Source organism: Canis lupus, chromosome X (genome assembly GCF_003254725.2).
Source record: "Canis lupus dingo isolate Sandy chromosome X, ASM325472v2, whole genome shotgun sequence".
Lineage (NCBI taxonomy): Eukaryota > Metazoa > Chordata > Mammalia > Carnivora > Canidae > Canis > Canis lupus.
In genome coordinates, this window is record NC_064281.1 from 42,023,510 (window position 1) to 42,046,736 (window position 23,227).

The 23,227-nt window shown below is 49.0% G+C and overlaps 2 protein-coding genes and 1 pseudogene across 2 annotated transcripts; 2 read left to right on the forward strand and 1 right to left on the reverse strand.

The window, feature by feature from the left end:
• Positions 1–46: 46 nt before the first annotated feature.
• On the forward strand, positions 47–4,832 carry ERAS (ES cell expressed Ras). The gene is made up of 2 exons (XM_025468742.3): positions 47–1,155; positions 3,852–4,832. Exon 2 carries the CDS (start codon positions 3,894–3,896, stop codon positions 4,593–4,595), a length of 702 nt encoding a protein of 233 aa, XP_025324527.1. The 5' UTR covers positions 47–1,155; positions 3,852–3,893; the 3' UTR covers positions 4,596–4,832.
• A 1,058-nt stretch (positions 4,833–5,890) lies between these two features.
• On the reverse strand, positions 5,891–11,521 carry PCSK1N (proprotein convertase subtilisin/kexin type 1 inhibitor). The gene is made up of 3 exons (XM_025468729.3): positions 11,315–11,521; positions 6,636–7,108; positions 5,891–6,259 (listed from the first exon to the last, which is right to left on the reverse strand). The coding sequence occupies exons 1-3, from the start codon at positions 11,426–11,428 to the stop codon at positions 6,064–6,066; spliced, it is 783 nt and encodes a 260-aa protein (XP_025324514.1). The 5' UTR covers positions 11,429–11,521; the 3' UTR covers positions 5,891–6,063.
• On the forward strand, positions 11,427–21,769 carry LOC112673212 (vesicle-associated membrane protein-associated protein A-like; annotated as a pseudogene).
• The last annotated feature ends 1,458 nt before the right edge of the window (positions 21,770–23,227 follow it).

Consider the following 23,227-nt stretch of genomic DNA (forward strand, 5'->3'; position numbering starts at 1 on the left):
TCTTTATCGGGTCAACCCCCTGCCCAACCAGAGTCCAAAAAACTAACTGGGAATAGGGCAAGCAGCTTGACTGGCTCTGCTATAGATTAAATGGTGGAATCCCTGAGCAAATGAATGCCTGCCCTAGAAATAGCCTCACTGCCAGTCTCAGCTACACCCTGGGCTGAGAAGGGGGGACAACTAACAGGAAGTGTCCTCACCAGGCTTCATTCTCCCCATCTGTGTTTTTGTCCTGATTTCAGTGTGGTTTAGGTTTAACATACTCAGATTTAGTGGTCATGGGTAACTTCCCCCAGAACAGAGTGCCCATAATTGACCAGGCATGAGGAACTGGAGGATACTTTGGGGGTTTTATTTCTCCCATATACTGAGAATTTCTTTGGCAACTCAGAAGAGACCAGGTTAAGATTTCTTAGACTTTTCTTCATGGCCACCTTATGAACCCAAGATACCCACAGAGCCCCATCATTCATCCATCTTTGAAAGAGCATTCTGGAGGCTTCCCCACTACCAACCTCAACTTACATCTCCTTGGTCAGAACTGTGCCACATGGCTGTCATAGCTGCAAGGGAGTCTGGGAAATGTTTGAGCTTGACACACATCCACTTCAAATCAGATTCCTAAGGCCCTGATACAATAACCCTCCCCTGCAACTCTTTCCCTCCAGAAGCAAGCCAAACCTTCTCCCCCAAGCTACTTTCCAAAAGCCTGCTTGAGGCAGCCCAGGCGCCACCGCTTGGGGCCCTCTTGAGACATATAACAAAGTCTGGCCATTCAGGTCAAACTTGACATGCTCCGCACGCCAAAAACACGAAATCCCATCCCAGATAGGGGCAAGGTAAGGGAGAGGTGCAGCAGGGGGTACAGGAACAGATCCCGCCGCTCACTCCATGCATCCCCAAGACCACCTCCTTGGTGCAAGGTGGCTGGCCAGAGGCTTGGACCCCACGCCTACCCCCAGGGCGGGGCGGGGTGGGGCGGGGAGGGGGCGTGCCATTGTAGGGGCCTGGGAGCGCAGCTGCGCATGCGTTCTCCCTCCTGTCTCCCGCCCCCCACCACACACCTGCTGAGACAGGGGGAGAGCGTCTTTTCCTCTGTCCTGTCAGAGCTGCGGCAGGTTCGGGTCGAGCACTCCAGCCTTTCCCAGGACCAAGGTGAGCCACTGCCTCTGGGCCTCCAGCCCCTGAGGCTTGAGCCAGGGGTCTTTTCCCACTGTGGGCTGAGGGAGCGCGACGGAGGTTGAGAGGGGACCCTTCCCCTACCTCCTCCCATTCCAAGTGGCCAGTGACCACTCCCAGCCCCTCGCTCAGCCACCTCTAAGAGACAGACCTGGGTGCGGGTCGCTGTACCATGCAGGAAGCCGGGCTACAGGCCCGAGGCTCGGGATTGGGGCGATCCCGGCCCCCTAGAAAGGAGAACTGGACGAGCTGGGCCGCCCGGAGCACAGGGGACAGCTTTAAGGGAAACTCGTGCGACCCTATCTGCACCTCCCCTGGCCGAGTCAGGGGAAGCGTTGGTCTGGCACCGGTTTCGGGTTTTGGCTCGTAGGGGTGCACGCTCGGGTGCCGCCGCCCCCTTCCTCCCCCCACCAACATGCACCCCTGGATCCGGGCGAATCCACATGGGCCTGGGCCAGCCGGCTCCAAGTGGGGTCACAGGGTCTCAAGGGCCCCACGGTGATGCTCGTAAGCTCTCGACCCACAGAAAGTGGCACAGTGTCACCCAGGAAGGGCCAGACCCCCCTCTGCCTTTGGTCTGGTCTGATCTCGCGGGCTGTGTGACCTCGGGCAGGTCACCGCCACCGCCACGTCGCTTGCCGGGGCCTCCCTGTTCCACGCTGACAGTGGCCTGGGTGGGTAGGGAAGGGTAGCCTCTCGAGAGTGGTGGGAAGAGTTGCGGGGGCCATCGGGCGGCTCCCCTGCTGCAGGCCGAGCTCCCTGGAAAGAATTCCTGCGGCTCCTTACCGCTCCAGGTGCTGGTCGCCAAGGGAGACAGGGAGAGCCCTCTCACTTGTCCCTGGTCTCGGGCCAGGGCACCCTCAGATTCCCAGCTGCCGAACCCCAAACTCGAGAATTAATCTTGATTCCACACCCTGCCCCCAACACCGCCTTTTACTGTTGGAGCAAATCCTGTCAATTAGTTCCAATCTAGGAATATGCCAGATTCTGACCTCTCCATGGATGGCCTTGGACCAGGGCAGTGGCCTCCTCGCTGCTTTCCGCCCTCACTCTCTCCTCGCCTGTCCTTGCTGCTATATCGTCCCCCTCTTTCTGTCTCCCAAGTGTTCGGGGACCCTCCCCCCAGAGTTCTGTCCACAGTTTACCGCTCTTCACTAGGGCCGCCCTTCTTTCTGGGCCAGTGCATCTAATAACTATTGCCCGGAGTCTCTCTGGGCCTGGGACCTCCCAGCTGGATCCCCATCTGGGACCTTCCCTGCCCCCAACCCTGACCTCCAGATTCCAAATTCAACAGAACTCCCTGTGGATACCTCGAACCCAAGGTCTGCCCCCAAACTGACATTCTCCCCGGGTTTCCAGAGAGACTCCAGGTAGCAGTCATTATGATGCATTTCTTGAGGCCACACACTGAACCAGGACCTGGATGTGTATTGAATAAGTTTAATGGTAATTTGCTATTAATAGCTAACGCTAATTGAGTACCTGCTGTGTGCCCATCCTCTCCAAACTGCATGATAATTTACTTGCTTATGTTGTTGATTGTCTCCTCACTTCCAGAATCTAATCCTCCCAAGGGCAGGGATTTTAGTCTATTTTGTTCTTTCCCCTTCTCCACCCCCTCACCTACCCCCTCCCTTCCCCACACCCATCACAATGCCTGGCCTGCCGGAAAACACTGGAAATAATGCATGAAAATTAAATAATAATAAAGAGGCCTAACATTAACCAAGCATTTTCTGCGTGTTTATCACCTATTGTTTCCATCTGTTTTTACTGATTTATCTTTCTCGGTGTCGAGTCTTCCTGACTAGTATGTCATGTTCCTGGGGGCCAAGGGTTTGTTAACTGCTTTAACTATTCTCCCCACTTGTTTGTCCTTGCCCCACAGTGGGTTCTCAATAGCCGCATGCTGCATACGTAAGAAAGACTAAATTCTAATGTTAATGGCTAACCGATCTCATAATTTACTGATTTGTTTGGTTTATTGTCTCCACTTTTTAGAATACAAACTCCCTGGGGACAGGAATGTTGCTTGGCATATAATATGTGACAAGCACGGTGGTGGGCTGGAGACCAGCAGTGATAACAATCCAATAACAATCCAAAATCCAAACTAACCAAAACCCCCACCCTCCCTCTGGAACGAGGAGGGACTGCTAATGGGCAGGAACTTTCTTTTCCGGGTGATGAAAATGTTTTAAGATTAGATTATGAAGATGGTTGCACAACAGTATGAATATACTTTTAAAAAAACAACGATTAAAAAAAATTAAAAAAAAACAACGAAACAAACATTGAACTGTGCACTTGAACGAGATTAACTTTGTGATATATAAATTATGTCTAAATCAAGCTGTTTTTAAAATCCTTGCCTTGGGGCACCTGGGTGGCTCAGGGTTGAGTGTCTGCCTTTGGCTCAGAGTGTGATCCCGGGGTCCCAGGATTCAGTCCCACATCCTGCTCCCCACAGGGAGCCTGATTCTCCCTCTGCCTATGTCTCTGTCTCTCAGAATAAATAAATAAGATCTTTAAAATAAAATAAAAGTCCCTGCCTTCACATAGAAGGAATGAAACAAATTAAACAACATAAATAAGGTGTATATATGGCCTACTAGAAGGTGATTTGCACACAACTAGGCACCCTTGTCTTGTTTTTTCTCTTCCCTTCACAGGGCCTGCTGTCCACATTCCTCCTCTGAGCTGCCCACTAGGGGATGGCACTGCCAAGAAAGCCTAACATGTTTGATCTGGGCCTGGGCACGTGGAGCCTTAGCTCCCGAGAGGAGAACCAGAGGGCTCAGGCGCCCTCCAAGAGTGTCAGGAAGCAGTTGCCCGAGTACAAGGCGGTGGTGGTGGGCGCGAGTGGCGTGGGCAAGAGTGCACTCACCATCCAGCTGAATCACCAGTGCTTCGTGGAAGACCACGACCCCACGATCCAGGATTCCTACTGGAAGGAGGTGGCCCTGGGCCACGGGGGCTGCATTCTGAATGTGCTGGACACGGCGGGGCAGGCCACTCACAGGGCCCTGCGTGACCAGTGCGTGGCTATTGGAGATGGTGTGCTGGGTGTCTTTGCCCTGGATGACCCCTCGTCTCTAGCCCAGTTGCAGCAGATGCGGGCCACCTGGGGCCCTCGCCACACCCAGCCCCTCGTCCTTGTGGGCAACAAGTGTGACCTTGTGACCACCACCGGAGATGCTCATGCTGCAGCTGCCGCCCTCGCGAAGAGCTGGGGAGCCCCCTTCGTGGAAACTTCAGCCAAGACACGGCAAGGTGTAGAAGAGGCCTTTACCCTGCTCATTCATGAGATTCAAAAGGTCCGGGAGGCCATGGCAAAGGAGGCCATGGCAGGGGCAAGTGGAGATAAGAGCCGACACCAGAAGGCCATGTGCCGCTGTGGCTGTTCCGTGGCCTGAAGCTCTTGGTCAAGAAAAGTGGCCTTCCCCCAGGCCAGGGTGGTGGTTCCTAGGCATGAGATCCCCAGAGCAACCAGCTGTGTGGGACACTGTTGGTGTGTTGGGATAGAAGAATCCCTCTATTGGGGAGGTTTTCATTTGGTGACGGGCATTTGGGAATGTGGGGCATAGTATCGGTTACTGGCAAGCTAAGAGATTTTGTGCAAAATTAAATAAATGGTGTTCTCAGGCTTCAAAGCTGCCTCTGTGCCAAGTGTTACGTGGGTGGGAGTGAAACTGGGGAGACTGTTACTTGAATTGTGAGAATTCTTTCATTCAGGAAATGTTGGGGAGAGGCCACTGTGTGCCAGGCCCTGCTCTGGGTGCAAAGGATGTAGAGGCAAACAAGACACTTAGAAATCCCTGCCCTCGTAGATACAACATAAGGCTATGTATTAAAAGCGAGTGTAGGAATAAAGAGCGACAGGTTAAGGAAAGCCCTAGTGAGTAGGTGATACTTGAGTAAAAACTTTTGAAGGTGTGGCACCTGGGTGGCTCAGTGGTTGAGCCTCTGCCTTTGGCTCAGGGCCTGATCCAGGGTCCTAAGATGGAGTCCGTCATGGGATTCCCCACAGAGAGTCTGCTTCTCCCTCTGCCTACATCTCTGCCTGTCTCTCTCTGTCATTAATAAATAATACAATCTTAAAAAAACTTTTGCAGGTAACTAGGGGCAGAGGGAATAGCCAGTGCAAAGGCTGTGAGCATAAATCAGCTGCCACCATAATTCCCAATACCTTCAGGCCAAGGGTAAGAGTACAGCTACAGCGAGCCTCTACTCTATAAATAAATATTACAAATCAAGCTAACAAATGCAAGTAAAATACGCCCTACTTTCCTGATTTGACAAAGACCCTCTCTTACGACCTGGAGTCCCATGCCTGAATGTGTCCGTTGGGAAGGCCTAGCTCCTGCTGGCCTGCAGCAGGAAGCACTCAGGTGTGCCTGTGGCCTCTGCAGCCAGCACAGCTCCAGCCACTCAGGCCTCAGCCACCCCTTGGTCCTCAGAAGGATGGACCCCAGGAAAACGGTGCTGCAGGCTCTGGAAGTGTCCTCAAAGCCTTCTGGAGTGGGGCACAGGATCTGGCCGGTTACTGCTATTGTCTTTATGGATGCCTCGCCCAGTGAGGAGAGGCAGAGTGGGGGCGGGGGACTCTAAGGTGCCACCAGGACAGGGGCCCCTCTGCCTTTGTCTGAGGGCAGTCATCACCGCTGGGCCCACCAGCCCCCCTAGAGACAGCCACTCGGACAAGCATACGGCTGCTTCAGATCTCTTTATTGTGGAGCCAAAGGCGGGGATGTTGGGGGTCGAGGGCCGCAACTGCGGCTGACGGTAAGCCGGTAAGCCGCTCTCAATGTGCCGACAGGGAGCAGTCGGGGTGTAGGGGTGGGGCAGTCCTGGGCCCCAAGGAGCGCAGGATTCGGCCGGGGCTCAGGGGGGCAGGAGGCGGCGCACCGGCGCCTGGGGCGAAGGGGTCTCCAGGCGCTTCACCCGAAGCAGGGCCCCCAGCACGCCCTCAGGGGGCACCTCGGGGCCCAGATCCTGGTCCGCGGCTCGGCGGAGACGGCGCGGGGCAGCCACAGCCTCGGGGTCCCCGCTTCCGGCGAGGATCCGCCCCAACAAGTACCTGCAGGAGAGCGGGAGTGGGCGGCAGTGAGAACGTGCCCGCGCAATAACGTCGCGGCCCTAGGACCCAGATGGCCCTGCTACCCCACACAGCCGGGGGACCAGGTCGTCCGCAGCCTCCTCCGCAGCCAGGCGTCCCCAGCCCACTGCTTTCCAGCAGTCCCGGCCTCCAATCCCAGACCCTCTGGTTTCCCTGCCTCCCAGTCCCCCCTCCCAGAAACCCGACAGCGGAGCCCCCTCCCCGGGACCAAGAGTCCCGTTCCCCAGAGTCCCCCCGGCAAAGCACCTCTGCCCCAGCCCCTGGGTGCGGGTCCTCACTCCCTCCTAGGGGCCCCGCCCCACGAAGGCGCCGCCCCCTGCCCCCCTCGCTGGGGCACCTCAGCAGCTCCGGGTCCACGTCGGGGGTGTCGTCGCTGGCGTCCTCGGCCTCTGGGCCCACGGGGCCGTCGTCGTAGACGGGGGGCCGGGGTCTGAGCGCCGCGGCCGGGGCCGGGGCGGGGACGAGCTGGGCGGCGAGGGCAGCGGGATCCAGGCGGGCTCGGAGCAGGGCGCGGGCGAGCTGCGCGGCGGGCGCCTCGGGGTCGTCCTCCAGGCCCGGCGCGGGGTCGCTGGCGCGGGGTGCGCCCCAGGCGCGCAGCAGCTGCGCCAGGACCCGCGCCTGCTGGTCCTCGGCCTCCTGCGCCTCGGCGCGCGCCCGCTCCTGCCTCTCGGCCTCCAGCAGGTGCGCCAGCGCCCGCGCCAGCTCCTGCACGGCCCCCGCCGCCTCGCCCCGGGGCACCGCTCGCCGGAAGCGGCGGGGAGCGCCGGCCTCGGCCAAGGGCGACGAGGCTGCGCCCAGGCCGCGGGGCTCCTGCCGGAAGACGTGGGAAGAGGGAGACGTCAGCGGCGGTCAGGCCAGGGACCCCACCGGGGGAGCCCGGTGGACCTCAGACATCGCCAGATGCCGCCAAGGCACCATGGCCCCTCATACCCGGACACCCCTAAGGCCACTGGGTCCCAAATATGTCCAGGCACACGTAAGACAGCTGAAGGCCCCTAGATCCCTAACCTCCTCAACAATTTCCTAGTGATTCAGAATTTCCCCCAGAGCTGCTGGAGAACGGGTTTCTTTATAGGTGGTGATGGCGGATATACAGCCATAGATTTGTCTGTATTGATGCTGTGGACTATAAGAACCATATTTGCATTTTATAGGTTCCTATCGTTCACTTGTTTTACGCAAAAGTTAGCGAACTGTTCCACACCGTGCATTTCCGAATCTATATCTAGATCAGTACTTTCAGTACATCTTTCTCTCTTCCTTTTCTTTCTCCTCCCTCCCTCCCTCCCTCCCTCTCCTTCTCTTGTTCCCTCCCTCCCCCCTTTCCTTCTCTCTCCTCCTCTTTGCCTTTTTTACCTCTGCATTGAATCCCTTTTGTATGGATGTACATATTTAACTAGTCTTCGATTGATGGACATTTACAGTGTTTCCAATCTTTTGCTATTCCTTTTTAAAAATATTTTGATTTTTATAGATTTTATTTGTTAATTTGAGAGAGAGAGAGCATGAGTGAGGTGAGGAGCCCAGGGAGAAGCAGACTCCCCGCTGAGCAGGGTGCCCGATAGGGGGCTCTAAGGGGCTCGATCACAAGACTCCAGGACCATGACCTGAACCGAAGGCAGATGCTTAACGGACTGAGCCACCCAAGCACCCCAAGATTTTATTTTTTAAGTAATCTCTATATAAATATACTCTATACTTCAGTCCCAATATGGGACTGAAACTCACAACACCATTAAGAGCCTGGTGTTCTACCAACTGAGCCAGCCAGGTGGCCCCCCAATCTTTTGCTATTCTTGTAATGTTGGGATCAATAACCTTGTTCGTACATTTTTTGGCATATGTGTAAATCTTTCTGTAGGATAAATTACCCAGTAACTAATTTTCAATTTAGACTGTTTTGAAACAATTTCAAAAGGTTTAAAGAAATAAAAGACAGGGACGCCTGGGTGGCTCAGTGGTTGAGCATCTGCCTTCCGCTCAGGGTGGGATCCTGCGGTCCCAGGGGTCCCGGGATCCAGTCCCACATTGGGCTCCCTGCGTGGAGACTGCTTCTCTCTCTGCCTATGTCTCTGCCTCTCTCTCTTTCTCTGTCTCTCATGAATGAATAAATAAAATCTTTTAAAAAAGAAATAAAAGACAGTATCAAAAGTATGAGTAAGGAACAAAAGACCATAAGACCATTAAAATGACTGTGAAGAATTGAAAAAGAAACACCTAGAACATCTAGAATTATACCAAAAAAATGTGTAAAAAGCAAACAGAAAAACTAATACAAAAATAGGGAGGGGTGCCTGGCTGGCTCAGCAGGAAGAGCACGCGACTCTTGATTTGGGGGTCGTAAGTTCCAGTCCCACGTGGGGTACAGAGATTATTTAGATAAAAAATAAATTTAAAAAATAGGGAAAACTGATGATCAAGTATTCCATAAAAAAGGAAACATAAATAGGGGACGCCTGGGTGGCTCAGTGGTTGAGAGTCTGCCTTTGGCTCAGGGCGTGAGCCCGGGATCCAGGCTCCTTGCATGGAGCCTGCTTCTCCCTCTGTCTAGGTCTCTGCCTCTCTTTCTCCCTCTTTCTGTGTCTCTCATGAATAAATAAATAAAATCTTTTTTAAAAAGGAAACAAAAATAGTTACTAAATATATGAAAAATTGTGAGCCTCATTAGTAATCAGGAAAATGCAAATTAAAGTGCCAGTGAGGTAGTATGCATAATTTGTCCAAAAGATTGCCAGAACTTAAACTACCCAATAATGTCCAATGTTGACAGGGGGGTGGGAAAAACAGAAACTCTCATACATTGCTGGTGGGAATTCAATTGCCAACATGACTTAAAAAAAACAATTTGGCAACATCTAAAAAGATACACAAATCCTGTGACCCACTCCTGGGGTGCTATAGTTTTTGTACACACTATACTGGACATGAGTTCGTGAAAAATCACATAGGCACTATTTGTGACATCAAGGAAGTGGGCAGAGTGGGGGAGAAAGCCTGGAAACCACCCAAATGTCTACTGATATATTGAGAATGCATTTGTCAACCATAATATACTCATTTATTGATGATATACTCAGAAAATAAAATATTGGGGATCCATGGGTGGCTCAGTGGTTTAGCGCCTGCCTTCGGCCCAGGACGCGATCCTGGAGTCCTGGGATCGAGTCCCACATCGGGCTCCCTGCATGGAGCCTGCTTCTCCCTTTGCCTGCGTCTCCACCTCTCTCTCTATGTGTCTATCATGAATAAATAAATAAATCTTTTTAAAAAAAGAAAATAAAATATTATGCAGCAATAAAGATAAATGAATTATAGCCACACACTTCAATGCGGAAATGTGGATGGTGCACGCATCTCACTATCAATGCAGAGCCAAAAAAAAAAAAAAAAAAGCAAGTTATAGAATGCCACTGCAGGCGGCCTAAGACTAGCAGCCACCCTGATGACTTCCTAGTGACCCCTAGTGACCACAAAGGGCCCGATGCCTGGTATGATTCCATTTCTATGAGGAAAGGTGAAATAACATATTATTTAGACATACATATATATGTGATAAGCTACAAACACAAGTAAGGAATTGATGAACAGAAAAGAGGATAATGATTATGGAGCAGGAGGGATGCTGTGCGCAGCGGCCCCCAGGGGCTTCTAACTATTGGTCACGCTCTATTTCTTCAACTGAGTGGTGGATACACACAGGGGTTATTAATTATCATCATTCCTTACATCATACGTGTATATTAACTATATTATGTCATATATCAAATATTTAATAATTTTTTAAGATCCTCCATCCTTGGGATCCCTGGGTGGCGCAGCGGTTTGGCGCCTGCCTTTGGCCCAGGGTGCGATCCTGGAGACCCAGGATCGAATCCCACATCAGGCTCCCGGTGCATGGAGCCTGCTTCTCCCTCTGCCTGTGTCTCTGCCTCTCTCTCTCTCTCTCTGTGACTATCATAAATAAATAAAAATTTAAAAAAAATTTTAAAAAAAATTAAAAAATAAAAATAAAAAAATAAAAAATAAAAAGATCCTCCATCCTTGACACAGACAGCCCTGATGAGTTGGAGGATGATATGTTCCAAGTGCCCTGGACACCCACCACCCCTCAGCCCCTAGGGAATCACACACTCAGCAATCAGAGCCTCACATATATTCTGGTGGACTAGCAGGCCTTGGGATGTCACACGTGCCGCATCCACACACAAGGAACTGCACACGTTCACATACAGGGCTGCTCCTGCGGCTACGATGCCCAAGCTACCCAGATGCAAGGACATGCACCACCCTTAAAGACACAATGCAGCAGAAACATCATGGCTCCTCTCCCCACGATGACACAGCTGCATAAAGAGACAGTCTGAAACAGCCTTGGGAACACGCGTACAAAATCCTAGTCCAACAGAACCAAAATGGGATGCACACATGTGGATGCAAAGACCACTCCCACCTAAAAAACGAAATCTCACACACACACTGACACGCCCATAGGCCAGCCATAACATAGGATTCACAAACACTCACACGGCGTCACTGAGACAAGTCAAACGCAAGAACACAGCCGGCATCACACACAGCACACCCAGACTCACGATCGCACCTCTGTACCGGCGCTCGGAAGCGCTCACATCAAAAGACGCGCACTCACAGGGCCACCACATTCTCACGCCTGTCATCGCATCTCGCGCACGCAGATCCGTGCGCGCACCCCCTTCCTTAATGCGCACTAGTGTCCTGGACAGCGCCCCGGGCGAGGCCGGCCCGCGCCAGGTGCCAAGGGTGGCCAGGGCGTGGCTGCCAGCCGATCCTCGCACACCCAGAGACCGAGCCCCGCGCGGTCTGGGCGCAGACCGGCGGCTGCACCCCGGGCCACCCTGGCCGATGTCCCCGCACGTCCAGGAGCAGGCACGGGCCAGCGAGGACGAGGGGCCAGCAGCCGAGCACACACCCTCGCCCGCAGCACCCTCCTGCCCACCCCCACCCCCACCCCCACCCCGCGCCCGACCGGTGTCGCACCTTTACCGGCCGCGCGCAGAACGCGGGAGGCGGCCGAAGTAAGCCCAACAGCAGCAGCACCAAAAGGCCGACGCCCCCGGCCCGCGGCCCGCCGAGCAGCGGCGACCACGCCATGCTGCCCCAGCGAGCCGGGCTCCGGACGGGCGGACTGGCTGGCAAATGCGCAGCGCCTGGGCGAGCGGGCAAGGCTGCGGAGCTTTGCGGCTGCGCACGCCGGGGGGCCCGGCCCTCCCCTGCCCACCCCCTCTCCCGCCACTCCACGCAGGCGCAGCCTGGGAGCTCCAGCAGCGCCTCCATCCTACCCGTCGCCATGGAGATGCCCGAGGGGCAAGGTGGTGAGCTGGAGCAGGCGCTGGCGGTTGCCATGGCAGTCGAAGGGCAGTTGCCGGGGCAACAGACCTCGCGGTCCCATAGCAGATAAGCAGGCAAAATTGACTCAATGGAGTGGAAAGGGGTCTGGTCCCCACCCCGCCCTCCCTGAGGAGGAGATAGAAGACTTTGTTCGCTGGATAAACAGTTACTCGCCACTGTGGGTGAGCATAGATACAGAATCGAATAGATTTTATCCATATATTGTTCCAGAAAGGACTTCAAGCCACTTAAAATGATGCATCAAAGGAGACAGAACTTCGGTGAAATTTGTCTATACGTTGGGCAAAAAAACGTTGGGGAGGGAGTGTTAGTGATAATTTCTGGGTGGGGAGATAAATAATGGTTTGTCACTTTCTCCTTTACATTTCTCTCTGTTATCTGAAAAAGTGTGGCAGTGAATATTATAATCAGATAAAAAATAAAGATATTTTCATTCAGAAATTAAAGTATGGTAACGGCACAAATTAAAAGTGAAGGAAAGAAAGATCCGTTTATGCTGCTGTGAGTATATCTCATCCATCGATTTTCTGTCTCCAGCTCTTCGGTGTTACAAACAACTTACAAAGAAAACCATCACACACATGCCTTTATGGACCTGAAAATGATGTACCCAGTGATGGTGTGATGGACACTTGTTTAAGGTGGTTCCCATGATCCTTGTCTCCTGGTGTCCACAATCTTGCGTAATCCCCTCCCCTTTGAAAGTGTGCATGACCAAAGGGGACCAGATATATGTGATTACATGTACATAATTATGTTAGAAATGAGGTTGGAATTGTTGCAGGAGAGACTACATTGGGTGAATGGAGGTGTTGGTTCTTGGATTCCCCATAAGAGATTTACATGAGGATCCACACTCGAATAGAGACAGCCCCAGGGAAGGTAGCAAGCACAAAGCAGCATATTAAGGACAGTACACTCTCAAGAATGGAGAGTGGGCAGGCCCGGAGGTGGCAACTGAACTGGGGTTAGGGATGCCTTTTCTTTTTATGGTCGTATAGGTTGTGGGTCATAGCTAGTGATCTCTGACTGAGGTTGTTTCTATCATCTAAGGAATTCCTCCTACCAGTTGAGAGGGAGAGTTTTGGACCCTACAAGGTTCTTGCTGGAACTGTTATGGCTATTTTTCCCTACAGTGGAGGGAGGCACATTGAAACTGGGCGCAGACTGGTGGCTGGACCCTGGGCCACTCTGGCCGTTGTAATATATAATGTAAATATATTATGATGAAAGTATAGGTTACCCTAGGGCAGAAGTGGAAGAAGAAAGCACATATTCTGCACCTATGGCTCTTGGCCTGTCAGCCCCAGGGTATTAGAAGCTTTAAGGCAAGGATGTTAGAAGCCACAAAGTCAGAGTGTTGTCCCTTCAGGCTTCTAAAGTGTCACCTATTTATCACCACCTTTGCCTCCAGTTCATGTCTAGCTAACTGCCTACTTTATCAAAATGACCTTCTTGTCATGAGGTGACTCCCACTCCCTTACTAGCTTTGATGAAGCAAGGGGCCACTTTGGGAACTTCAGATGGCAAGAAAGATCGGTTAGTCTCTAGGAATTGAAGGTGGCCTCCGGATGACAGCCTGCAAGAAATCAAAGCCCCCAGTCCTCCCCCTGCAAAGAACCAATTCTGCCAATGACCAGAGTGAGCTTGGATCCTTCCCCAGTCAAGCCTTAGATGAGACTGCAGCTCTTGTCAGCACCTTCATTTCAGCCTTGTGCAACCCTAAGCAGATATCCCAGTTAAGCCATGTCCTGAGTCCTGACCCACAGAAACTGAGAGTTAGTGTTGTTGTAAGTCTGTTGTTTTAAGCTGAGAAGTAACACGTATCAACAAACTAGGAATAGAAGAGGAAGTCCTCAACCTGATAAAGGACAAAACCCCACAGGGCCGCCTGGGTGGCTCAGTGGTTGAGTGTCTGCCTTTGCCTCGAGGCATGATCCTGGGGTCCTGGGATTGAGTCTCACATCGGGCTCCCCACAGGAAGCCTACTTCTCCTTCTGCCTATGTATCTGCCTCTTTCTCTGTGTTTTTCATGAATAAATAAATAAAATCTTTTTTAAAAAAAACCCCACAGCTAACAACATACTTAACAATGAATGACTGAAAGCTTTTTCCCCAGGGATCAGGATCAAGACAAGGATGTTCCAAGGGTGGCCTGGCTGGCTCAGTCCATAGAGCATATGACTCTTGATCTCATGGTGGTGAGTTCTAGCCTCACATTGGGTGTAGAGCTTACTTTAAAAATAATAATAATAAATTAATTAATTAAAAAAAAGAAAGAAAGATAAGGATATTCCCTCTCACTTCTACTTGACATCGTACTGAAGGTTCTAGCCAGGACACTTAGGCAAGAAAAAAAGGCATCCAGAGTGGAAAGGCAGAAGTGAAATCATTTCCATTTGCAAATGGCATGGCCTTTTACATGGATAATCTTAAGGAATTCACATCAAAATCATTAGAGTTAATAAATGAGACCAGCGAGGTTGCAGGATATAAGATCAATATTATAAAGCTCAGTTGTATTTCTACACACTGCAAATGAACAATCCAAAAACAAAAGGGAACAATTCCATTTGCAATACCATCAAAAAGAACGGGGACATCTGGGTGGCTCAGCAGTTGAGCGTCTGTCTTTGACTCAGGGCGTGATCCCGGGGTCCCTGGATCGGGTCCCACATCGGGCTCCCTGTGAGGAGTCTGCTTGTCCCTCTGCCTGTGTCTCTGCCTCTCTCTCTCTGTGTCTCTCCTGAATAAATAAAAAAATCTTTTTAGGGCTCCCTGGGTGGCTCAGCGGTTTAGTGTCTGCCTTCGGCCCAGGGCGTGATCCTGGAGCCCCGGGATCGGTCCGCATCAGGCTCCCTGCGTGGAGCCTGCTTCTCCCTCTGCCTGTATCTCTGCCTCTCTCTCTCTGTGCCTCTCATGAATAAATAAATAAAATCTTGGGGATCCCTGGGTGGCGCAGTGGTTTGGCGCCTGCCTTTGGCCCAGGGCCCGATCCTGGAGACCGGGGATCGAATCCCACGTCGGGCTCCCGGTGCATGGAGCCTGCTTCTCCCTCTGCCTGTGTCTCTGCCTCCCTCTCTCTCTCTCTGTGTGACTATCATAAATAAATAAAAATTTAAAAAAAAGATTTTAATAAATAAATAAATAAATAAATAAATAAATAAAATCTTTAAAAAAATAAAAATAAAAATCTTTTTAAAAAAGAATAAAAACACTTAGAAACAAATTTAACAAAATAAGTGCAAGACCCTACCCTGAAAACCACAAAAACCATCTAACATAGGCTCAAATCCCATAATCACTTACTTCCAACACCCCTTTTTCAGATACTCCATGGTTCCCCATGGCGTGCGGTCTCTCTCATTGCAAGGAGCTAATAAATCCAATTTAAAAAAAAGAAAATCTTACGTGGAAGCAGTCTCAAATAGATTATTTGTACACACATGTTCGTGGCAGCATTATTCACCACAGGTAAACATGGAAGCAACCCAAGTATCCATTGGTGGATGAATGGATAAGCAAAATGTGATATATACCCACAATGGTATATTATTCAGCCTTTAAGGAAGGAAATTCTGACACACACTACAACATGAATAAACACTGAGAACATTATGCTAAGTGAGATAAGCCAGTCCCCAAAAGAATACTGAATGAGTCCACTTATATGAGGTACTTAGAATAGTCAAAATCATAGAGACAGAAAGTAGAATGATGGGTTACCAGGGGCTGGGGGGTGGGGAGAATAGGGAGTTAGTGTTTAATGAGTAGAGTTTCAGGGTTTTTTTTTTTAACTTTTTTTTTTTTAGATTGTATTAATTTATTTGAGAGATAGAGAGAGCACGAGCAGGGAGTGGGGGGCCAGGAGAAGGAGAGGGAGAAGCAGACTCCTCACTAAGCAGGGATCCTGAGGTGGGCTCCATCCCAGGACCCCAGGATCATGACCTAAGCCGAAGGCAGATGCTTAACCGACTCAGCCACTCAGGCACCCCCTAGTTGTTTTTTTTTTTTTTTAAGATTTATTTATTTGAGAGAGAAAGAGAGCATGTGTGCTTGCTCCAGCACCAGTGGGGGGGGGAGCAAAGGCGGCGGGGGGAGGGGTGCAGAGGAACAAGCAGACTCCCCGCTGAGCAGGGAAGCCCACACAAGGCTTAATTCCAGGACCCTGGGATCATGACCCAAGTCAAAGGCAGATATGTAACCAACTGATTCACTAAAGCACCCCTGAAGTTTCAGTTTTATAAGACGAAAAGTTACGGAGATGGATGGTGGTAATAGTTGCACAATATTATGACCACATTTGATACTCCTGAAATGTACACTTAAAGTGGTAAAGATGGTAAATTTTATGTTATGTGTATTTCACCACAATAAAACAAACAAAACTTACATGAATTTCTTCTTCAGTCTTGTCTTTGTGTCCCTGAGAATTGCTTTGTTTAGTTTCATCTGCTCAGTCAGGAGGGTTTTTGTTCCTGGCCCATGATCATGACGATTGGCCTTTAGCCAGAATCTGGAGATGCCAGTTACACAAGCACCACCCTGATGGAGCATTGCAATTCTCACGGGATCTTCTCAGGCCAAGCACCTGTGTCCTTCGTGTTTTTTCACCGAAACATCAATACATATGTTTAGTTAACTGGAACTGGCATAATTTCACCAGGGAAATTTTGAAATTGCAGTTACTACTTCAGGAAACTTCTGCCATGAACAAGATTGCTTGTTTGAGGGATGCCTTAGAACAAAAAGGGCAGCTGGGGCACCTGGGTGGTTCAGTTGGTTAAGTGTCCAGCTCTTGATCTCAGCTCACGTCTTGATCTCAGGGTCATGAGTTCAAGCCCCGCATTGACCTCTACAGTGAGCATGGAGCTTACTTAAAAAACAAAATTTATAAAATTAAAAAAAGAACAAAAAGGGCACAAATCCACATGAAGAGATGGCTTGTTTAATCTATCTAAGAGAGAGATCATTTTATTTAACAAAGGAGACACCCTTCTTTTCATTTCTGTATTTGGGGACTAATCAGTGCTGACTTTTTTTTAAAGATTTTATTTACTCATAGAGATGCAGAGAGAGAGGCAGAGACACAGGCAGAGGGAGAAGCAGGCTCCATGCAGGGAGCCTGACGTGGGACTCGATCCAGGGTCTCCAGGATCACACCCTGGGTTGCAGGCTGCACTAAACTGCTGTGCCACCAGGGCTGCCGAGTGTTGACTTTTAAAAAAAATATTTTGTCTATCTATTTATCTATCTAAGAGAGAGCAAGCGAGCTCAAGCAGGGGGAGGAGCAGAGTAGGAGGGAGAGAGGGAGAAAGAATCTCAAGCAGACTCTGAGCTGAGGGCAGAGCCTCCTCTAGGGGGAGAGGGTCCATCCCACACCCCTGAGTTCATGACCCTAGCCAAAATCAATAGTTGGATGCTTAACCAACTGAACCACCCAAGGTTTTGTTAAAACATTTATTTATTTATTTATTTATTTATTTATTTATTTATTTATTTATTTATGAGAGAGAGAGCACACCACTGGGGCGGGGAGGGGCAGAGGGAGAAGAGAAAGAATCCTCAAGAAGATTCCCCAATGAGCACAGAGCACAATGCAGGGCTCAAAACTAGGACCTCAAGACCAATGTTGGATCTGCAACCAAGAGCCTGCCACCCAACTAATTGAGCCACCCAGGCGTCCCGTCTCTTTTAAAATTTGTTATTAAAAAAATAAAAATAAAAAAATAAAATTTGTTATTATTTTGTATTTTTTTTTTAATATAGAGAGTGCTCACTCTTGCGCCAGCAAGAGAATCCCCAAGCAGACCATCCCCCACCTCCACCCCACACACACTGAGTGCAGAGCCCCATTTAGGGCTTGATCCCAAGACCATAAGATCATGACCTGAGCTGAAATCAAGAGTCAGATGCTTTAATCTTTAACCAACTGAGCTGTCCAGGCGCCTCTGTAATAATTCTTTTGAGTATGTTCATATCTGATTGTATTTTCCTGCAGCAAAAATCTTCCCCTCTACTTTTGGAGGTAACATAAGTAGCTTTTTACAGAGATAATTTCATGTTCATCTGAAGCCACTTCAGGAACCCTTATCAAAATGGACAACAAGGGTTCCCTGGGTGGCGCAGTGGTTTAGCGCCCGCCTTTGGCCCAGGGCGTGATCCTGGAGACCCGGGATCGAATCCTGCGTCGGGCTCCCAGTGCATGGAGCCTGCTTCTCCCTCTGTCTGTGTCTCTGCCTCTCTCTCTCTCTCTCTCTCTGTGACTATTATAAATAAATAAAAAATTTAAAAAATAAATAAGTAAATAAATAAATAAATGGGAAATAAGGGGATCCCTGGGTGGCTTAGTGGTTTAGCGCCTGCTTTTGGCCCAGGGCATGATCCTGGAGTCCCGGGATCAAGTCCTGCATCAGGCTCCCTGCATGAAGCCTGCTTCTCCCTCTGCCTGTGTCTCTGCCTGTGTCTCTGCCCCTCTGTGTGTCTCTCTCTGTGTGTCTATCATGAATAAATAAATAAAATCTTAAAAAAAATGGACAACAAATGAAGGAAATTCTATATAGCTTGCCATTATTCTATGTAGCTTGAGATAGCCATAGAAAGAATGGAAAGTGGCAAAAATGCTTTGTGACATTAGCCACAATAGCAGAGATAAATTGGCCTTGATAATGAAACATTGATGGGGTAACTTTAAGGCTTTTTCTGAGATGGTCCCTTTGAATGTCATGTCATATCTCTAATGACACAATCATGGCAAAAACCATAAAGGTAGGACATGGATAGGAACCCAAGACTTAAGGCCCCTTTGAACACCTCCAAATGGGTTATGAGCATATTCTGGCTGTGGTTTATTTCCTAGGCGAACTGAGCTTTTCATGGCCAGAGAGCTTTTCCTGTAAAGATAGGGGAAATTGCTTGCTTTTGTATTTGACATGGGGAATCTCAACTTCTCTCTCCAGTAACAGGGACACACATTGCACTCATTTAAATAATTCTGTTATTAAAAAAAAAAAAACTCTGTGAAGGGCAGTCCTGGTGGCCTAGCGGTTTAGTGCCACTTTCAACCCGGGGTGTGATCCTGGAGACTTGGGATTGAGTCCCACGTCGGGCTCCCTGCATGGAGCCTGCTTCTCCCTCTGCCTGTGTCTCTGCCTCTCTCCCTCTCTCTGTCTGTCATGAATAAATAAATAAAATCTTAAAAAAAACCCTGTGAAGTTTTAATTTACAAACTCTATAGCTATTATCATCCATAATTTCAGAAAGAGTAGAGAGACTTAATGGAATTCTAATAGCAAAAGGTAACAGAAAACAAGCTGATGGTTGCCAGAGGGGAAGAGATGGGGGGAATAGGCAAAAAGGAGTGGAGGGGAGTGGGACATACAGGCTTCCAGTTATGAAGTGAATACGTCACAGGGTTGAAAGGCACAGCATAGGGAATATTAGTCAACGGTATTGTAATGGCCTCGTATGGTGATACAGGTAGCTATACTTGACAGCATAGCATCACACATAGATGTTGAATCACTATGTACACCTGGAACTAATGTGATAGTGTATGTCAACTAAACTTCAATTATTTTTAAAAGATTTTATTTATTTATTCATGAGAGACACACAGAGAGGGACAGAGACATGGGCAGAGGGAGAAGCAGGCTCCCCGTAGGGAGCCCCATGGGTGACTCCATCCCAGGATCCTGGCATCAAGCCCTAAGCTGAAAGCAGAAGAAGCTCAACCGTCCCAACTAAACTTCAATTTAAAAAAAAAAATCAGGGGATCCCTGGGTGGCGCAGCGGTTTGGCGCCTGCCTTTGGCCCAGGGTGCGATCCTGGAGACCCGGGATCGAATCCCACATCGGGCTCCCGGTGCATGGAGCCTGCTTCTCCCTCTGCCTGTGTCTCTGCCTCTCTCTCTCTCACTGTGTGCCTATCATAAATTAAAAAAAAATAAAAAATAAAAAATAAAAAAAATAAAAATGAAAAAAAAATCAACACACTTCTGGGGTGCCTGGGTGGTTCAGTTGGTTAAGGGTCTGACTTCGGCTCAGGTCATGGTCTCGGGATCCTGAGATTGAGCCCCTTGTCTGGTTCTGTGCTCAGCGGGGTGTCTGCTTGTCCCTCTTCCCTCTGCCTCTCCCTCTACTTGTGCTCTCTTTTGCTCTCAAATAAATAAATACAATCTTTAAAAATATATCAACAGGGACGCCTGGGTGGCTCAGCGGTTTAGTGCCTGACTTTGGCCCAGGGCGTGATCCTGGAGACCTGGGATCGAGTCCTACGTTGTGCTCCCCGCAGGGAACCTGCTTCTCCGTCTGCCTGTGTCTCTGCCTCTCTCTCTCTCTCTCTCTCTCTCTCTCTCTCTCTCTCTCTCTCTCTCTCAAGAATAAATAAATAAAATCTTATAATCTCGGTCAGAGGCGGTGGGAGGCCGGGTGAGGCAGTTGTGCTGCGGCCCGGGACAAGGGTCCTGGGGCAGGGCCCGGGTGGAGCCGCCCCGGCACAGGGCTGCCGCCCACCTTGTCACTGGTTGGGCCTGGGGCTGTCAGGTTCGAGGCGCTCCAGGGAGGCGGAGAAGCCCAAGAAGGCCTCCAGTTAGGACCGACCGGCGGGCGGTGCTGGCGGAGACCCAAGCGCGTGCAGGCAGGAGAGCTCTGTGTCAGCCCGGGGACGGGTAGTAGCAGGCCCCTTCACAGATGTGGTCCCCACAAATCTTAAATTGCGAAATCCATCTGATAGGAAAGTGTGTTTCAAGGTGAAGGCTACAGTACCTCGTCGGTACTGCCTCGTCAGTACTGCGTGAGGCCTAACAGCGGGATCATTGCCCCTAGGTCGACTGTGACTGTTTCAGAAATGCTACAAGCCTTTTTGACTATGATCCCAATGAGAAGAGTAAACACAAGTTTATGGTACAATTTTTGCTCCACCAAATGTGGGACCCAGGAAATTTAACAAAAATCCCCTGACCCTGGACAAGCAGAGCAGGACTAACTCCATTTTGTGCTGCACCCGCCACCTCCTGTATGACCCCCACATGACCTGCTTATTACTTAAGGCGCTGCCCCACCCTAGTCAAGCCGCTGAGCACACCCTTATGGAAACCGGCTCATAACAATGTAACTCTGCCTTGTGCCCGCCAAAACTGCGCGCCAATTCTGACCAAAGTAATAGGCCAGCTCAAATGGATACTATAGGGTAAAATGTAATTCAATCAGCCACCTGCGTGTGGACCGACATGACTGCAACTTTCTGCGTATGTTACAATCCCATTGGCCACTGGCCCCTATAAAGCTGCTACGCCTCTTAGTCTCGGGGTCCAGGTCCCTGCTCCGCTGTGTCGGGTATACTTGGACCCAGGCTCGAGCTTGTAAATAAACCCTCGTGTGTTTGCATCGGTGTCGGCTCCTTGGTGGTTTCTCAGATTCGCAATCTTGGGCACAACACAAACACTTCAGATATGGAAGCTGTGTGGAAAGAGGGAAAACCTGATGAATTAATGGATTCTAAATTGAGATGTGAAAAAAAAATTGATATGTGTATTTGGAATGAAATGATAAATTGAATGAGCTGGAACCTAGCAAAAACTGTTCCACTGAATGCCTCTAAACAAGATGAACCCATTCCAAAACCACATAGTGTTTCACTCAACGATACTGAAACAAGGAAACTCATGGAAGAATGTAAAAGACTTCAAGGAGAAATGATGAAACTATCAGAAGAAAACTGACATCTGAGAGATGAAGGTTTAAGGCTCAGAAAGGTAGCACATTCGGATAAACATGGATCAACCTCAGCTGCATCCTTCAGAGATAATGTCTCCAGTCCTCCTCCTTCCCTTTTTGTAATTGCAGCCATTTTCATCGGGTTCTTTCTAGGAAGTTCATCTTGTAGAGTGAAGCATGCAGAGTACTATTTTTTTTTCTCTTGACCAGAAAAAGATTTGTTTACCTACCTTTTCATTGGTAGTATGGCCCACGATGACCTGTGTGTGTGTGTGTGTGTGTGTGTACAGCATCACATAGGCTTTGCCTTTAATGATCTCTTATGGAAAAAACAAACAAAACAAACCAAAAAAAACAAAAAAACATCTCTTATGGTTAGAAAACACAATAAAACAAACTGTTCGGCTCCTGGACAAATTGTATATTACCAGATCATCACTAGCAGATGTCAGTTGCACGTTCAGTCCTTTATGAAATTCATAAATAAAGAATTGTCCTTTCTTTGTGGTTTTAATAAGAGTTCAAGAATTGTTCAGGGTCTTGTAAATGTTATTTTAATAATCCCTTTAAATTTTATCTATTGCTGTTACCTCTTGAAATATGATTTATTTAGATTGCTAATCCCACTCATTCAGGAAATGCCAAGAGGTATTCTGTGGGGAAATGGTGCCTCTTACAGTGTAGATTTTCTCCTTTACCTTTGCTAATATGGCAGAATTTTTCTTATCCCTTGTGAGGCAGTTGTTGACTGAGTTTTTCATCCTTACAATCCTGTCCCATGGTATTTAACATAAAAAAACTGTTAACAGATATATATATATATGCAGGGCGTGATCCTGGAGACCCGGGGTCAAGTCCCACGTCAGGCTCCCTGCATGGAGCCTGCTTCTCCCTCTGTCTGTGTCTCTGCCTCTCTGCCTCTCTCTCTCTCTCTGTCTCTAATAAATAAAATCTTTTAAAAAAAAGAAAAAAAAAAGAAACAATATTTCAGGTGTGCCTGGGTGGCTCAGTTAAGCATCGGCCTTCGACTCAGGTCAGGGTCCCAGGATCCTGGGATTGAGACCGGCAGGGGGGAGCCCACTTCTCCCTTTCCCTCTGACCCTACCCCCTACCTATGCTCTTTTTCCCTCTCTCTCATAAATAATTTTTTTAATTTTAAAAATAATTTTACATTTTTAAAGTATTTAAAAAAATTTTTTTAAGTATTTTATGAGAGAGAGCACATGCAGGGAGAAGGGCAGAGGGAGAAAGAGAACCAGACTCCCTTCTGAGCCTGATGCAGGGCTCAATTCCTGGATTCTGGCATCATGACCTGAGCCAAAGGCAGATGCTTAAGCAAATGAGCCACCCAGGTGCCCCAAATAAAATCTTAAAAAAAGAGAAAATATTTCAGCTCTAGTTGAAACCTACTAGGTTATGTCTTTCTACTCAATTCTACCCTCTGTTGTCCTTTGACATAAATGCAATACTGAGTTTATTATTGACCATTCCCTTGCATCTTTTTATTCTTTCATCATGTAATTAGCAATCCATGAACTGCATATATTGTTTGCAAGTGTTTACAAAGATATTATACACTACATAGTAGTCTTCAACTTTCCTTCTTCTGTCTCATACTGCAGGTTCAAGAATGATCCATGTTGATACATGTAGTTCTAGTTCATATTTAACTCTTTAATGAGACATACCTACAAAAAAGTGCACATTAGAAGGGTCAAATATGATGATTTTTTTTGTTTTTGGAAAGATTTTATTTATTTATTTGACAGAGAGAGAGAGAGAGCGAGCACAAGCAGGGGGAGCGTCAGGCAGAGTGAGAGGGAGA

Bases quoted from the DNA above. Each gene is read 5' to 3' on its own strand.
- PCSK1N (XM_025468729.3), bottom strand. From the start codon at position 11,428: ATGGCGTGGTCGCCGCTGCTCGGCGGGCCGCGGGCCGGGGGCGTCGGC. The intron at 7,109-11,314 runs GTGCGACACCGG...GTCTTCCGGCAG, and splicing joins TCTGCGCGCGGCCGGTAAAG to GAGCCCCGCGGCCTGGGCGC. The intron at 6,260-6,635 runs GTGCCCCAGCGA...GCTCTCCTGCAG, and splicing joins GTGGACCCGGAGCTGCTGAG to GTACTTGTTGGGGCGGATCC.
- ERAS (XM_025468742.3), top strand. From the start codon at position 3,894: ATGGCACTGCCAAGAAAGCCTAACATGTTTGATCTGGGCCTGGGCACG.